We start from the raw sequence: 17,705 nt of genomic DNA, 5'->3' as shown, positions 1-17,705 counted from the left end.
AGCAGGTTTTCATCAAGGATCTCTCTGTACTTTGCTCCGTTCATCTTTCCTTCGATCCTGACTAGTCTCCCAGTCCCTGCTGCTGAAAAACATCCACACAACATGATGCTGCCATCACCATGCTTCAACATAGGGATGGTGCCAGGTTTCCTCCAGACATGACGCTTAGCATTCAGGCCACAGTGTTCAATCTTGGCTTCATCAGACCAGAGAATCTTGTTTCTCATGGTCTGAGAGTCCTTTAGGTGCCTTTCTGCAAACTCCTAGCGGGCTGTCATGTAGTGGCTTTCGTCTGGCCCCTCTACCATAAAGGTCTGATTGGTGGAGTGCTGAGGAGATGGTTGTCCTTCTGGGAGGTTCTCCCATCTCCACAGAGAAACTCTGGAGCTCTGTCAGAGTGACCATCGGGTTCTTGGTCACCTCCCTGACTAAGTCCCTTTGCCCCCAATTGCTCAGTTTGGCTGGGCAGCCAGCTCTAGGAAGAGTCTTGGTGGTTCCAAACTTCTTCCATTTAAGAATGATGGAGGCCACTGTGTTCTTGGGATCTTCAATGCTACAGAAATGTTATAGTACCCTTCCCCAGATCTGTACCTCGACACAATCCTGCCTCGGTGCTCTACAGACAGTTCATTCAACCTCATGGCTTGGTTTCTTCTCTGACATGCACTGTCAACTGTGGGACCTTATATAGAGAGGTGTGGGCCTATCCAAATCATGTCCAATCAATTGAATTTACCACATGTGGACTCCAATCAAGGATGATCAATGGAAACAGGATGCACCTGAGCTCAATTTCGAGTCTGATAGCAAAGGGTCTGAATACTTATGAAAATAAGGTATTTCTGGGGGTTTTTTGTAATACATTTGCAAAAATGTCTAAAAAACTGTTTTTGCTTTGTCATTATGGGGTATTGTGTGTAGATTGATGAAGATCTTTATTTTATTTTATCAATTTTAGAATAAGGCTGTAACGTAACAAAATGTGGAAAAAGTCAAGTGGTCTGAATACTTTCCAAATGGACTGTATTTCAGTGTTGTTGACTGCCATGTGGATATCAGTAAAAACTTAAACTCTAACTTTTATTAAATGTAATGTCAAACACATTTTTATATGTTAAATCACTTACTAAATACAGCTATGAATACCTATAACCACACTATCCCAGCAATCACAGCAATGCAATCACAGTTCATAAACGAGCATGTTTTGTTATTATAATCATATGCTATACAACAAAAGCTGAAATGTATAAATATAATTTTTAAATCAATGAAAAGCTAGTCAAATGCAAAGCACAATCTGATTTTGAGTTATTTCTACCATGTTATGTATCTATGCTTGAATTTACCACTCGTTTCAGCATGGATGTGGCTTGTGTTGAAATGAACACCAGATGACAGTATTGTAAACCCCTAGTGATTTCTAAAAGGCTGTGACTCACACAGAGCCTTTAGAAAATAGACCCCAATTATCCTATGGATCCAATTGTCTCAGACAATTTGTGGCCAAGGTAACTTTTCAAGTCAGTCCACTTCTGTATTTTCATATGACAGCATGTCATTAATTATTTATGAAGCAAGACTGTCCTTCCTGTTCTGTGTACACTGAAAACTTTCAACTATCATAGTTTCAAGTATTCTAGTTAATCATGTCAGCCGTTTCATTGTGTGCTTGTATCTTATTTAGTAGGCCTAGCCTATGAGTGCAAAAGTAGGATAGGACTCATGATTAATAGGCACATAAGGCCTACTACACTGTAGACTATTACATAATAGGGTAATAGGCTAATAATAATAAAATATATTTAAAAAAACGAGTGCATTGAAATTACCATTCATGATTAGAACTAAAATAGTTGCCATATACGAACACCGATTCACTCATTATGATTTTTGAAACAATGTATCAAGCTTAAAAACACGGTAACATTACTGTGGGTCTTTGCAGCGGACAAGCTCACAAAATAATGTGCTCTCTGATTGGTTTTTATCACTGTCAGTAACCTAAAGTTAACGCCCCATTTCCTCAATACTATCCTATTGCGCCATTGATATCGTGAAGTGGGAGAGGTCGTTTTTTTCTAGCCGGCGTGCCCACTATAAAGCTCCACGTCTGGCTACAACAGCCGAGGACGTCTATACATACTTGTTCATGTACGGGCGGGTGGAGCAAGGAATATAATCAAGAAAGAGTTTGCACAGGTCAGTATTTGTTTTGTTCAAGACTTACCGTTTATTTTGGCGTTCTCAGTTTTCTGTAAATATGGCAAGGTCAAGTAGATACTATACAAGATTTTACAGGAAGCGCTACCGGTTAAATGTATAACGCCTTGCTGTTTGTTCCCTTCTTTGCGGGAAAATGTTTGTTTCTGATCGCCTACGTTATCTTCGTTTTTAGTGTCGACATTCTGTTCTATGTGTCATTGGCATCCCAAACCATAGCCTACTCTGGTACGCAGTAGTCAGATTAAGCCTTTAAGCCCTGTTTATGAAGTGGCTCTTCATTCTGTTCATGTCTCCATCTACTATTGTGTAGCCACGCTTATTTTACCAGCTGAAAATGTCATACGCAGACAATAGTGGTGCATGCCTTTTGCTGCGTTCTTAGTAGGCTGATGTGATGGCCTATTATTTAGTAGGCCTTTCTATTAGGGTGGCTGTATTCTGTTGACCAAAGGCCTTTGTTTATAGCTCTGATGCAATATTCTTTCCTTTTGTCTCATGGCTTCAATGTTTCTATTTCCAGTGACACTTGGATCATCAGTCAGCCTTAACATCAAACTTTACCTTACTCCACCTGTTTCCTGCAAATCCAAGTCTTGCCAAAACCTCCACAATGATGCAAATAAGCAGTGACCCGGCCAGCAACAAGAACTCCCTCCTCAATGTGATGCACCGCTTCATCGCTGCAACCAACAACATGGATGAGACCATCATGGTACCCAGCCTGTTACGGGATGTGCCCCTGGAGGTGCAGGAGAGCCAGCAGGTTGAGGTGGTGGAGAACGAGCCTCCTTACCCTAACAAGCAGATGGACATGTATGAGCACTACCTCCTCCTCAAGTCCATCAAGAACGACATGGAGTGGGGCCTGCTGAAGCGGGAGATGAGCGGTGGGGCCAGCTTCCTGGAAATGGCTGTCAAGCAAGAGGAGCAGCAGTTGATAATTGGGGAGCTCCCTGGTGAAGAGGGCTCTGATCTGGAAGGCCAGTTCCACTACCACCTCAGGGGACTGTTTGGCGTCCTGTCAAAACTCACAGTGCAAGCAGACCACCTTACCAACCGCTACAAGAGGGAGATCGGAGGTGGTAACTTCATGAGATAGGGTCACTTTTGACTGACCTTGGACTGCTTGACTCACAAACACAAAGTGGTGTTATCGGAGACTTAGCGCAACTGACCAGGGACCGGTGTACTGACCAGGGCCTGGCTTCCCAGGAGCATCTTAAGGCTTACATAATTGTTAGAACCATAGGATCCTATGACTCTAATGATGAACTTAGCCTAAAGATTATTTTGGGATACCGGGCCCTGAGCTACTTGACTTTCAATCCTGACTTGAGTAGTGACATGCCACCCCCTCTCTCGTCCCTTGCTTCCCAAAGCTCCACTAATCATACATTTAAACCAATCTGATTGACACTTGCACATGTTCCTGAATGTTTTAAGGTCATGTCTGCTTCGTTGAACTGTGCATTGTAAGTTTATCAGAGTTGACATTTCATGCTTATTGGCTGTTTACAGAGTTGTTGGTATCGTATTTTGAGTCTTGTTGAATCACGGCTCTGGTAGGTAGGTGACGTCAGTCTTCATTTCAAGTCCAAACATTCGATGTGGATTCGCGTGTATGTTAATGGAACTGGGTGTCTGTATGCCATGTCTTTTGTAAATGTCTCAAAAAAAAAAAAAAAATAGAGAAAAAAAAGGGTTGATTGCAGGAGTATTTAGAATGCTGGTTGTTCTGTCCCTCCTTAAAATGTAAAGCACACTTTAGCATCTAGGCTTGTTTTTAACGGCCTTTTATTAAAAAAAAATAATTACGTATTCATGTCTCTGTAGCACTCCTGATGAAACGTGCCGTGCCTTGAATTTTTATAACTCATTCAAGTCCTGCTCCGATTCCCATCTTGTCCACGTTGTCTGATGGGTATAAAAATGTCAACCTACCCTTTTTTTTTGGAGTGACGGTATTGTAACACTTCCTTTGTGTTGTCCTTGGTTATTTCAATTTTTATATTGCGCACAAATGCAGTACAACTAAATAAAGAATTAAACTCCTGTTTGTATTCAGCTCAAATTTGTGTGCCGCTAATGTCAAGGAGCGGTATTGACTAGAATTGTTAAGGCTCAATGGATATGCTATTTTCATTCTAGTAGTTCTGTCCCTGGTTTAGTTTCTGTCTATATAGTATAGGCTCTCGCTTGGTCTGCATTCCAAATGTTACTTGCTGATGTTTGTGGCAGATTCCTGTAAAGACTAGAAGGTGACTTTGACATGCTATAACATGAGCAATGATTTCTGTATGCATAGTACAATTGCTGTTTTCCATTACAATACAGGCTCCTTAAGTTTATCAAGTCTGGGCACTAACTTGCATCGTATGAGGTTTATGGTGTGCCCTGGCACTTGCCCTGGAATGACCTTGGGTGAACATTGATGCAGTCACGATTGTCAATCTGTTAGTAATATTTTGATGGAAGGGAAACTTCTAGCTGGGTTATCTGTGGTCATTTGACCCTTAACTATTTCCTGCGACGATCATGGCTCAATCCCCTAAGGTGACTTCTCATGCAAATGACAGCAGCATTTCTGCTGCAGTGGGCCTGGTTAAGGAAATGTAAGTTTATAACTGATTCACAGTGCTTTTGTATGCCATTGAGTCATAAACGTGACTGATTTAACCTAGAGTTCATGACTCTTTTCCTTGTTCCTCAGTCAAATCAATGGCTGCTTAACAAGTAAGTTACCTCAACAATCAGCTGGCAATTGTTCAACCTGCATTTCACACAATCTTGTTTGTCTCAGATGAGAGATGGGATTAATAAGTACCATACAGCTATAAAGAAATTCATGGCATAAATAATCTGTTTTTTGACCTAAAGAATATTGCTCTGTTAAATAATTCAGAACACTTCTCAAAGCGCTGAATCAAGACCATTGCTTTCAATAAATTTTTTCTAAATATGGGTCATTGAATTACTTTAATCAAATGTATGTACAAAGCTCTTACATCAATGTCACAAAGTACTTTACAGAAACCCAGCCTAAAACCCCAAAGAGCAAGCAATGATGTGGACGCAATTAACACAATGGAGCCATTATCCGCTATCATTTGTAAATTCAACACAAAATACGTAGGTCAGAAATTATTGATAAAGACGAGCAAGAAAGATCTAATACACACCCTGAGCTATATTGTATGCTCAAAATGTAAATTATTTTAAGGGTCAGGGTGCTGGAGTATTGAAAACAGGGGTGCCAATACTTTTGACCCCTATCTTTTAGAGAATGTTTAGTACTTCGTCTCGGAGTATTTTTTTGAGCGTACAATATAGCTCAGTATTTGTATTATTTTTGTCTTTTTTTTTGCTCATTTTTATAAAAGATGCCAATAATTTTAGACCTCATATCTATCTATGCTTGATGTGTATCAAACACAAATTATCCTTGTGGCTTCCTCAAACGGCACCCTCTCAACCCCTTCCCTTAGCAACAGCTCCACCAACAGCAGCCAATAGGGTAACAATGCTTTTTTTCTCTCTCAAAGGCACAGCAGTGATTAAAAGATTGCAGAGACTGAGAGGGACAGGAGGGGTGAGAGAGCACTGCTAAAAGGGCTAGTCTGACCCAACACAAAGCACGTTGGGGCATGAAAGGCTCATGTATTAGGCTATGACTACGAGAGCACATTTATATGAAGCTGGGTTCCTGAGTCTTCTCTGTAGATGCTCTCAATGTATGCCGGGACATATCTGGACAACAAAATCGCTGTAGCAAAGTTGGTCAATCCTTCAGTCCACTCAAGTGAACTGGGTCAACCACAAATTGTGGGACAGCTGGTCAGGCTGTTGATATGAATGGAAATTGGGTTTCTTCAAGTTACGTCCCACGACTGTTGGCTATCAGAGAGGATAAGTTGTCTGTGTTTGCGGGAGACACATTTTAGCACCATTTGTTGATATAGTCAATGGACCGATCACTCAAGTGGGGATTATTGTTGACCTTTGTCTGTGGAGCGTGACTGGATTAATACAGTGATCTAAACAAAATGGGGTTAATTTCTCAGTCAATTCAGGATCAGAACTGAAATTAAATGAATGAATTGAAAATGTACTTTCAAGAATTTAAAAGTGTTTTTAATAGCATGATATCAGAATCCCTTTCCTAAATGGCGCGAGGCCCCTATAGTCACATTGCCCAGCACTGACCGTTTGGACCAACTAAATGTCTTCAGAAACTCTATACAGCAAAGGGGTACGATCACACTCATTGCCTCTCAGATTTGAGTAAGTTTCACATGGTGTGGTTGTGATACATTTCACCATGGTCTGTCAGCAATTGGGACATGATTATGAACCAAGAGTCACGTTTGAAAACACTGCAATATTTCTTGTCTACATATGGTCTGTGAGTGTCTGACAAATGCAGCGACAGTTGAATGCAGTAACTGTCCAAATCTAACCAGGTGCTAGGTATTTTAAGTAACAAAGCCATCTATATGTAACGGCAAGACAATTGGCTGTATGTCCTTGATACTCAACCCTTGACACTGGTGTCGAGGTTATGGAGATGAGTGCTTTGCCAGCTCTCTCTCTCTTTCTGTGAAGGGGAATGGATGCAGTGCAATGTGACCAAGGGGGAATTGGATAGCGGAGCGACACTGAAGGACACATGAGAGTGCCTGTGTTGCAAGACCCTTCTGAGTCTATAAATTGGGAATCTGTTGCCCATGCTGTGGGTCAGCATGCAACGGCGTGATCACTGACACTTGGCAGGGAGCGGTCCTGTTGACTGGCCCATCTCAGCCAGCTGCCCCAGCCATACCTCCTTTTCCCTGCTGTTAGTCGCTGACAACGGATGCTCAACTGCTGCAACACTTTCATCCGGCACGGGCTAGACATTTAACCACACAGACAGGTCTCTCAGATAACAATCTTCACGAGGTAGAGTGGATGAATGTATGGCCAAATCAAATGGATGACCTGACCTGAATTGTTGCTGAAGGTCAATTCATTGAGTTGAGCCCTTACTTAGTTGCAAAGTGGTGGTGTCTATCTTTAACTGATTGGCATGGCCTGTTTCTGGTTTAATCAACTGCTTGCTCAGGTAGGTTCCTGCCTTACTATGTCAACAGTGCTGCTCCAAGAGTAAACACCTGCATACTGAATATGTTTGCTTGAAACATACTGGCATGCTTGAATGAAACATCCAAGTTCACAGGGAGTAATAGCAAAAAAACACATCAGGTCTTTGGAGTCCATTGGTCAACCAGCAAGTAAACAGGTCATTCTAATTGGAAGTCATTTGTAGGGTTCCTGTGTACTGTAATGTATACAGCCTGGCTGTCTACTGTTAGTGTTTCTAGGCATTGCTATTTAGTAAAATAACCTGGCTGGATATGCTCTCACAACAGCCCATGGGGCGTAGCCTTACAATACCCTGCCTTGTACTGCACAAGTCTTATGAGAACCAGCATGCTCTATCAAGTCATTACTAGCATTCCTGGCAATGGGAACATCTCTTAAATGGTGAGGAGGACATTGGAAGAAAATAAAGCCAAGGAAATTGCAGGGAGTTTCCCTCCCTCACAAAAGTGGATCGTTTTTCAGGAAGTATATTCTACAAGTTATCCATCTGCATAATGGCTTTAGCAATAAAAAATGCCTGTCCTTGAACTATGCTCATAAAGGCACATTAGGCATTTTAAGCCTTTACGCTAGAAATTGACTGATAATTGTCTCAGGTTTCTAAGTATATTAATCAATTTAGTTAACTATGCATAGTGGTTGATAATACTAAATAAAGTCTGCATAATAATGTGAAAGGATGCCAAGCAATGCATGTTTTGAGTCAAATCATGCATTGCTTAGCAATCTCATCTATGCTTTTCTCAGTGATAAATCTTAGCATGCCAAATTTGAAAAACAAAGCAACCCTAACGCTTTATCAGTAAAAAGGTGGAGAAGGCCGTCTTTGCTCAATTTACTCGGATTGGCTGCAAGTCTTTTGTTCTAGCAGCCTGGGAAGCAGTTGTGGAGCCGGGAACACTGTGTTCTCATTTGGGCAGATGCTTTCCCACTGAGCTCCTTCAATGCCCAGCCAGGCGCCCAACCCCCCCCTACCCTCCCTCTGCCTTCATAGAGGCCGGGCTGTGCCAGGCCCTTCTTGTACCATCTCAATCCTCGTGTGTGTGTGTGTGTGTGTGTGTGTGTGTGTGTGTGTGTGTGTGTGTGTGTGTGTGTGTGTGTGTGTGTGTGTGTGTGTGTGTGTGTGTGTGTGTGTGTGTGTGTGTGTGTGTGTGTGTGTGTGTGTGTGTGTGTGTGTATTCGCGGTAAATTAGCTGCAGGGAACACAAGCCTATAGATATTGAGTTTCTAAATGGTCAGTAAACAAGACAAGTAAATCAAATAATGGGTTTTAAAGGTTTCCTTTGGGGGGGAAGAAACATTACTTTGTCTACAAGGGGAATCTGGTCTCTGGCGTGTGTGTATATACCAATAGGACAGGAGGAAATCCACCCAGATCTCCCTGTCATCTGAGTGGTCAGTATTCATTGTTAGCACAGCATCATCCCCCTCAGGTGAGTAGGAGCTTGGCCTCTCTCGTGCCTTGGACAGACTTAGCATGATCAGTATGCCTGCTTCGTGCAGAACGTATACGCGTGGAATGTTGGCGCTTACGTAACAGGCGAGTGGGCGTCGAGCCCAGCTGGCTCTGCTAACGGCCACTGTCTGACACAGAGTGTCTCTCGCAACCCACTGAAGGCCCACTCAGTCCTGTACACACCACTGCTCTATCAGCTTGATCTAATTCGGTCAATAAGAGATCCTTGTTTTCACTGGTATTGTGTACCTACGTTGATCCTATGTCAATTCTGTACTGAATGTGAGGTAAATATACCAGGCTACAGTAGACATGCATGGAATGTACTCTGTTGTTGAAACTCCGTTTTTCCCAAGGTTATCTTTGCCCACCACATATATCTATAGCACAAATGTCTTTGTTTTCTACTAGGAATCAGCTTACGGTAATTGTCAGGTGATAAGCATCAGTTTCGCTGGCCTTTCAACCCCCATGCAGAGGAGGCCTGTTCTCAGTGACAGAGCTTGGAGGATACAGAGACAGATTATAAGGCTGAGTTCTCCACGGGTCAGTGCTTGCATCCATCCTTGGCGGGGAAATTTCAATGAATCTAATCTGCAAGACAAGGACGAGACAATGGCAACGGATGTGTGTGCGCGCACGGTGCAAGTCAGCGATTCTACCATGAGCTCTTCCACAAGACAAGACCAGAACTCTCACTGCAGACTCACTTTTTTCCCCTTGTAAGATAACCCAAATCAAGAGAGGTGTTGAGCTCTCTCCTCCACATACAATACCTCATATTCTATAAAACACAATCAAGTCATTTTAAGGATTCAAACCAGCATGAATAGTCTAGCTGTTAGGGAATATGCTGCTATAAGACGCACATGAGATTTTAAAATAACTTTCTCCATTGACACGTGAATGAAATAAAGATATAAAGTTCAAAAGTGCATCTGTGATCCATGACCTGCAAGTGGTGTCTAGACTATAAAGAGCCTGCTGTAGACGTGCTGATTGATTGACTGAACGCAACAGTCTGGCCAAGGCTGATCAATTACAGTGTGAAATCTGATGTGGAAATATATGTGACAGGCTGTTACTCTCCCTCCTAAGTCTCCTGATATATTTATCCCTCAGGAGCTTAGAGTATGTGTCCGTTAAGTCAACGATAGCAGCAGATTAACTAGCTACAGTGGCATTGGAGGTCAGAGTACTAATAATACCTGCAATGATGAGCAACAGTGTCATCTTTGCATTGCTCAGCATGTCTGTCTGTGAACTGCTCAATATGTGGCGTATACCTGTACGGAAGTTCGAAACAACCCCTTCATACAAACCCCTTAGATGAAACGGCAAACAGATGAAGTATATTTCTAATTTGAATCATTTGTAAAGTAATACATCAAAATAACAAATAATAACAAATCATGAGTCAAGGAATATGTTCGACTACACATGTTCTCATTTGCTAGATTTTGACTTTCACATTCATATTCTCAATTACAATGCCTGGTTGAAGTAAAAATAATGGCTGAAAACCAGAGAACTATACAGTAAGTGTCCGCTGTAGCATATTTAAGATTCTGGGCATCATGGAGTGGTCCTCAGCAGAGTGATATGGTAAGTCGTTTTGAATAGGAAACGGGTGAAAATGGAGTATTCTAGGCTGAGTTCTAGAGACAAGCCAAGTGAACAGGACCTCCCTTTGTGGGTATCAAAGAAGACTGTTGCATAACCCAAGGCTTGGTGAAAAAAACTACAGACAACCTCCATGAACCTTGAGAAAGCAGGCAAAAGGGAAGGGGTAGAGGAGGTCCACAAGAAGGGAGCCTAAGGAACATTTGGGAGAACAGGTTTACTACCTCTCTGTGCAAGAACATGCTAATATTTCTGAAAGAATTGTCAACAGGGTGCAGCTGCAGGGAAAGACTCCTAACATGATTAGAATATTTTTTGCAAAGAACTGGAGAGTGAGTTTTAATGTAATGTCTTATTTTGACATGGGTGTGATATTTAAGCAATAAGGCCCGAGGAGGTGTGGTATATGGCCAATATACCACGGCTAAGGACTGTTCATATACACGATGCAACGCGGAGTGCCTGAACACAGCCCTTAGCCATGGTATATTGACAATATACCACAAAACCCAGAGGTGACTTATTGCTGTTATAAACCGGTTTCCAATGTAATTAGAGCAGTAAAAATACATGTTTTGTCATACCCGTTGTATATGGTCTCATATACCACGGCTGTCAGCCAATCAGCATTCAGGACTCGAACCACCCAGTTCATAATATCAGTTTAATTCGGAGTAAAAATGAGGCCATCTCGCTGCTGTAACAGTCCGTTGTTCCCCTCCCCCTAAAGCTTGACTGATATATAACATCATCTTCTGTATTAAAGCTATCCATTCTGTCCTTTTTTGTCAATAAGGTCTCATATAGGAACAATGAAAAACCACTGCGTGACTTCTGCGCTCTCCCTTCTTTCTCTTTTCCATGTTAGTCAGTCAGCAGGTCTTGTAGAGACTTGCCCTCGTTTAAAACCAATCAGAATTCACTGCCCTAAAACAACAGATGGCCAATGAACGCAGCAGGATCCCAGGGGCTCGGTGAATGGCTGAATGGGTGGATCTCAAATCTGGATCCATGTATGATGTCATGACGCTCAATTTACAGGGCTATCAGCAGCTGAGCCTTCCACCCTTGTCAAAGCATTAAAATGTATGCAATTTTTGGCATCCAATTGCCAGATTTTTGATAATCACTTATACAGTATGGATATTGTAGATAAATAAAGTATGATTGTGCAGAAAACACATTTTTCAAAGCAGTTGAGCATATAAAATAATTATATATCTTCATATCATTGCATGTACGTACCCCTAGACCACGGGTATTCAACTCTTACCCTACGAGGTCCGGAGCCAGCTGGTTTTCTGTTCTACCTGATAATTAATTGCTCCCACCTGTTGTCCCAGGTCTAAATCAGTCCCTGATTAGAGGGGAAACATTGAAAAAATGCAGTGGAACTGGCTTGGAGGTCCAGAGTTGAGTTTGAACGGTCTATCTATCCTATACTTTTTGATCTCCCATTCTGCTACAATAATGACAGAGTTAAACACTATCATTCTATAACAGGGCTCTCCAACCATGTTCCTGGAGAGCTACTGTCATGTAGGTTTTAGGGGGCTATATCAACTAAGGGTTCACTCTTGGAACATTAATATCTGTAAGGAACTTGCTACCTAGAAGGTATTGATTGACTCTAGCTCTGCCAGACTGTACAGAAGAAGTGTTGCAGAAGTGCTGAACTATAGTAACTTTGGGGGTTGCAAAGTGCACAAAATGTATAATGGGGGCCCACGCAATGAGGGGCTTGTTCTTTTGGTATGTCAGTGTCATGTTTTAGCCATGCTGGCTGCTGAATCTGTGTGTTGACATACAGTACCAGACAAAAGGTTGGACACACCTACTCATTCAATAGTTTTTCTTCATTTTTACTATTTTCTACATTGTAGAATAATAATGAAGACATCACAACTATGAAATAACACATATGGAAACATGCAGTAACCAAAGTGTTAAACAAATCAAAACATGTTTTGTATTTGAGATTCTTCAATGTAGCCACCCTTTGCCTTGATGACAGCTTTGCACACGCTTGGCATTCTCTCAACCAGCTTCATGAGGTAGTCACCTGGAATGCATTTCAATTAACAGGTGTGCCTTGTTAAAAGTTAATTTGGGGAATTTATTTCCTTCTCAATGCGTTTGAGCCAATCAGTTGTGTTGTGACAAGGAAGGGGTGGTATACAGAAGATAGCCCTATTTGGTAAAAGACCAAGTCCATATTATGGCAAGAACAGCTCAAATAAGCAATAACCTTTACAATGTAGAAAATAGTAAAAATAAAGAAAACCCTGGAATGAATAGGTGTGTCCAAACTTTTGACTGGTACTGTACATGTACGCCGAGGTTTTAAAAAGCTTCTCACTCATGCCTTGTAATTTTTGCTCAGTGACCAACACCTTTTATGACTTCATGTGAAATCTCATGAGATATGCTATCATGGCTTAGTTGCATATCAATATTTCCTCTATTACATCCCTGGAAACCTAACCAGGATGACATCCAGGCTGTCAGATGCACCTATCATCTGGAAAAGCACCCTTGGAGACAGTGAGAGGAACAAATATGACAGGGAGATATTAACAGGCAGCTTTGGCTACACCCCGCTGGCACCCTGGTACGTGCAAGTTTTCAAGCATACAGTGCAAACATGACATGTCAATACTTCCTTTCTGCAAGACAGATCAGGTGAAGGCACACATTTCATTTATAGAAACACTGTCTCAATGGTCTATCCCAGGAGTATTCAACTCTTACCCAACGGATTCCGGAGCCTGCTGGCTTTCTATTCTACCTGCTAATTAATTGCACCCACCTGGTGTCCCAGGTCTAAATCAGTTTAACTCTGTCATTAGTGTAGCAGAATGGGAGATAAAAAAGTATAGGATACATAGACCCTTCAAACTCAACTCTAGACCTCTAATCTAGTTCCACTGCATTTTTTAATTGTTCCCCTCTAATCAGGATAGACCATTCTATAACTGGCTCTCCAACCCTGTTCCTGGAGAGCTACTGTCCTGTAGGTTTTAGCTCCAATCCTAATGTAACATGCCTAATTCTAATAACTAGCTGGTTGATAAGCTGAATCAGGTTAGTTACAACTGAGGTTGGAGTGAAAACCTACAGGAGCGTAGCTTTCCAGGAACAGGGTTGGAGAGCCCTGTTCTATATAGATGTCTCAAGCGTTGGCAACTTTGACACAGGTGGCATATTTGTGCAACGCACAGCTTGATCACAAGTACTCCATCATTTGTAAGTGCAACTAATTCCCCATGTTTCTCTGTCAACACGGTGCCATCTGGTGGAGAATCTATTTTTATAATAGAAATGCATATGGGCATCACAATTTAGATACTGGATAGTCAAGAGAGTTTTTCAAAGAGTGTTCTAAAATATCCTATAATGACACATTTATTATGTTACGCAGAATTATATCATCAGCATCAGCAGCGGCGGGTGGCAGGTAGCCTAGTGGTTAGAACGTTGGGCCAGTAACCAAAAGGTAGCTGGGTTGAATCCCCGAGCTGACAAGGTAAAAATCTGTAGTTCTGAACAAGGCAGTTAACCCACTGTTCCCCAGTAGGCTGTCATTGTAAATAAGAATTTGTTCTTAATTAACTTGCCTAGTTAAATAAAGGTTAACATTTTTTTTTTTTTTTAAGTATTTTCAATTGCAAAAAACAAACCCAGTTAAATAAAAACTAGTGGTGATACAGAAAGACGTCCGTGACTTGACGCAGGTAGGCTTCTACACTTTGCACCCCTCCAGCTTTACAGATTTATGGCACTAGACTGGGTCACTAGTTCTCTTCTGTGGAGATAATCAAATCCTTATCACAGCGTCATGCTGTGTACCTTCGAATTTCATACGAAGGTGGATATTTCCTTGACCGTGCAAGTTTTTATATTTCAGAGAAGTTAGTGTAATTTACAGCGGGCCTATTTAGGCTATTAAAAATTGTTTCATGTTATTGGCCATCATGGGCATTAGGCTGATGATAAGATTGGATAGGTTACATACACCTCTTGAAGAGGTCAATTTATCACCAGTCAGAGGATTACGACCAAGTTCCAGCTAACAGTCGTTTGCCCCGCACCACACCTATATATTTGTCTGCCTTTAGACTTACACAATACGGTCTAAAATGTAAAAGGTTGTGGTAAGCGTTATCTTAAAATGAGCTCAGAGCAACTGACTGTAAATACAATACACCCAGATAGCACATAATGTTCTGAGAACCATATGTTTCTTAGAGTTTGGTGAGAGCGTGGTTGTCCTACGGTTACTTCGCATACAACCTTCCCACAACTTTCTGGGAATGGTGCAGGATAGTTGCTTGGCTTTGGAACACTCAGCACATTTTCTTGGTATTTATTACTTTAACAGAACATTTCCTTAAAGTTCAAACTTAGTTACATTTAATTTCAATTTTGGTAATGTTCTAGGAACATTCTCCAACTGGTTTGACATTGGGAATGTTCTGAAATAGTTCAGAGAACGTTAAGAAACAACGGTTTTCGGTGGGAATTTCAGTACTTCGGCATAATGTTTCCTACAGGTTTCCTCATGGTTCTATTTAAAGTAATGTTCTCAAATTGTTCCAAGAACATTAAGAAACAATGTTCTTCTGTGTTGAATTTCAGTACTTCAGCATAACATTTCCTCATGGTTCAATTTAAAGCCATGTTCTTAAATTGTTCCAGAGAATGATAAGAACACTTTAGTAATGTTCAGAGAAAGTTCTAAGAATGTTATTTAAAAACATATACATTCCGTTCTCAGCATCAACAAAACTCCCTCTATCCTGTTAAGTCTGTTCAGGTGTTGGCAGCACCCAGTAATTGGCCACACCTGATTTTAATGAGCACTTGTTTCCTTTGAAATGGGGTCTGTTTAAATAGAATAAAATGAACACCTTTGTATGCAGAAAAAAAAACTTGGCATGCTAGCTCCATCCTGGTGGCGCTTTGAACTAATTCCATGCATGGATAGTGAACAGAAGATTACCGGTTTGAATCTCACTGATGCTGTGTTACAATAAAACATGTGTTTTCCCATGAATAATGCCTATCTGTGCTCGGAGTTCAAAAAAGTTAACCCAAAATAAGATAGCATTGTTATAAAAAGACTTGAAACATTCAGTGTAAGTTTTAAGGAAGTTATTCAAAAACCTCCAAATAACCTATCATTTATTTTCTCAAAGCATTAATAAAACCTCCCAGGAAAACATTCAGGGAACCATAGTAAAACATTCTCAGAACCTCGATGCAACCTAAAAATTAACGTTCCCAGAACAGGCATAATTTTCACTTCCATTCTCAGAATGTTTAAAAAAAACATTCAGTTTTACTGGCTTCGTTCCCAGAACCAATGGGAAACCAAAAACGTACATTCCCACAACCTCCAAGGAAGTAAATGTGCTAGATGGGTATGCTTTCAGAAGAGTAAAATGAATACCCACAAACAATACTTCACAATCATGCTTTATTCTGGTTGATTTCATAAAAAAGAATCAAATAAAAGGTTAACCTGTTTTAACAGCACTCACACAAGCAGTACATTATTGTCCTCTTCTCCAGACTAGATGTATTCCACTTTCTCCATCATAGGTAATGAAACTATACTCTCTCTTTACATTTCTGTCACTTCACCTTAATTAAATATAATTTATTGGTTTTAACTTCAAACAAAAACTTCATTGATTGTCAACACAAATTCTAGCTTAGCACCAGTACAATAAAACTGTACTTTTGCTTGTTAAAATACTGTTTGCAATAAGGGAAAAAACAAAAATCTCGGGAAGGATAAAGGGATCCTTAATTGTACATTTCAAATGAAGCACCAACCATACAAAGCAATTTTTCAAATATATTAATGACTATTAAATTAAGCACAAACAGTGTAAATAAAACACACGCGCCACAAAGCACGTTGGAGTCCATCTGTAGCGCAATGAGGAGGACGGAGGAGTGATGAGCAAGGAGCAGTAAAAGGATACCTATCCAATCCCTCCCATGAGTCAGTCTTATGCAGCAACGTGAAGGTTAACCAGAGGACCCTGGACTCCACAGATACCATGTGTCACTTCCTCTCAGTTACTGAAAGTTATCCACATGATTCTAGATCACTATGGTTCTATGGTTCTGTTAGCTGGGAAGATGTGTGTGTGTGTGTGTGTGTCTGTAGTCTGTTCTCTGTGGGTCTCTGGGTCTCCCAGGTTAACGGAGGGACCATCTGGCCCCAGGGCCTTCCTGCCACTGTTAGCTGGCCTGGCCTGGCTGTAAGCCTCTTAGCTGCACGCTAGAGTTCACCAAGATAAAAGCCTTGGATTATCTCCCACCCAAAAATATTTGCTTTCCCTCAGGAACAAACTGAACAAAACCACACACCAAAAAATCCTAAAACATAATCCATCCCTTGCCACACGAATACATTACAACCAAATGTGTTCACCCTGGTGGCAAGATATACATATATTAACAAACATATAGAATCATAAAAAAGGGGGTTTCTGAATTTTCTCTTTGATTCCGAAATATACCTACAGATTGGAACCTGAAAGCTGCCCTCCAGCACTGAGCACCCATCCACGAGGTGGCGCTGCCGTGCCCCCTATTTCACCTCAATGTGGAGGTCCCAGGTCATTAGTGAGGTGTGTTCTTCCCAGTGGCGTTGCCAGAGTTTGGCCACAACCACCGTTACGACGGCGCCTCCAGACATTGTTGACTTTGATCTGCTGCTCGTGGGGAGGTTAGGTTGAGACACTGGGGACGTGTAGATGTGTGAGGGGCTGAGAGCGAGAGGAGGGTGGGCTACCGGCTGCAGGGAGTGGCTGTATCCGTCCTGTCCCCTTCCTCCTCCCCCTCCTGTAGGATGTGAATGGAGGAACCCAGCAGTCCTTGTAGCTCCGGTACACAGCGGACCAGCTCCACCAGCCCCTCCCCCTCCTCCCTGTCCTCCTCCTCCTTTTCCTCTCCCTGAGGCTGTGCAGAGGCTGTGCTCACCTGGCTGACCGACACCTGCCTCCACAGCTCTGTCCGCGCCAGGCTCACCACCTCCAAGTGCGGGTACCGCACTCGGAATATCCGGGACGACATCTTCAGCCGCTTCAGAACATCCGTCAACAGGAACCAATTGCAAAAGCTGTCAGGGACAAACATAAGGTTTGTATTACAACTAGCTGAGCCTATCCAACAAGCTGATATCTGAAGAGTGGTTGCAAGGATTTCAAAAGGTGCTTCTGGGTTTAAAATGACAAGCAGA

The 17,705-nt window shown here is 41.7% G+C and overlaps 2 protein-coding genes across 2 annotated transcripts in view; one reads left to right on the top strand and one right to left on the bottom strand.

The window, feature by feature from the left end:
- The first annotated feature begins 2,063 nt into the window (after nucleotides 1–2,063).
- mid1ip1l (MID1 interacting protein 1, like) lies at nucleotides 2,064–4,279 on the top strand. Its single transcript, XM_014199769.3, has 2 exons — nucleotides 2,064–2,202; nucleotides 2,747–4,279. The coding sequence occupies exon 2, from the start codon at nucleotides 2,837–2,839 to the stop codon at nucleotides 3,323–3,325; it is 489 nt and encodes a 162-aa protein (XP_014055244.1). The 5' UTR covers nucleotides 2,064–2,202; nucleotides 2,747–2,836; the 3' UTR covers nucleotides 3,326–4,279.
- An 11,633-nt stretch (nucleotides 4,280–15,912) lies between these two features.
- The window catches only part of bcorl1 (BCL6 corepressor like 1), a 40,454-nt gene continuing 38,661 nt past the window's right edge, over nucleotides 15,913–17,705 (bottom strand). Inside the window, exon 12 of the mRNA XM_014199766.3 lies at nucleotides 15,913–17,585. Coding sequence (XP_014055241.3) covers nucleotides 17,255–17,585 — 331 coding nt within the window. The 3' untranslated portion in view covers nucleotides 15,913–17,254. The remainder of the gene's footprint in view (nucleotides 17,586–17,705) is intronic.

The sequence above is a fragment of the Salmo salar genome, chromosome 05 (genome assembly GCF_965601325.2).
Source record: "Salmo salar chromosome 05, fSalSal1, whole genome shotgun sequence".
Taxonomy (NCBI): domain Eukaryota; kingdom Metazoa; phylum Chordata; class Actinopteri; order Salmoniformes; family Salmonidae; genus Salmo; species Salmo salar.
The sequence above is the reverse complement of the archived record's forward strand: the minus strand, read 5'-3'. Positions and strand labels throughout refer to the sequence as shown.

What these genes read in the sequence shown, in the direction of transcription:
- mid1ip1l (XM_014199769.3), top strand. Translation starts at nt 2,837, where the DNA reads ATGATGCAAATAAGCAGTGACCCGGCCAGCAACAAGAACTCCCTCCTC.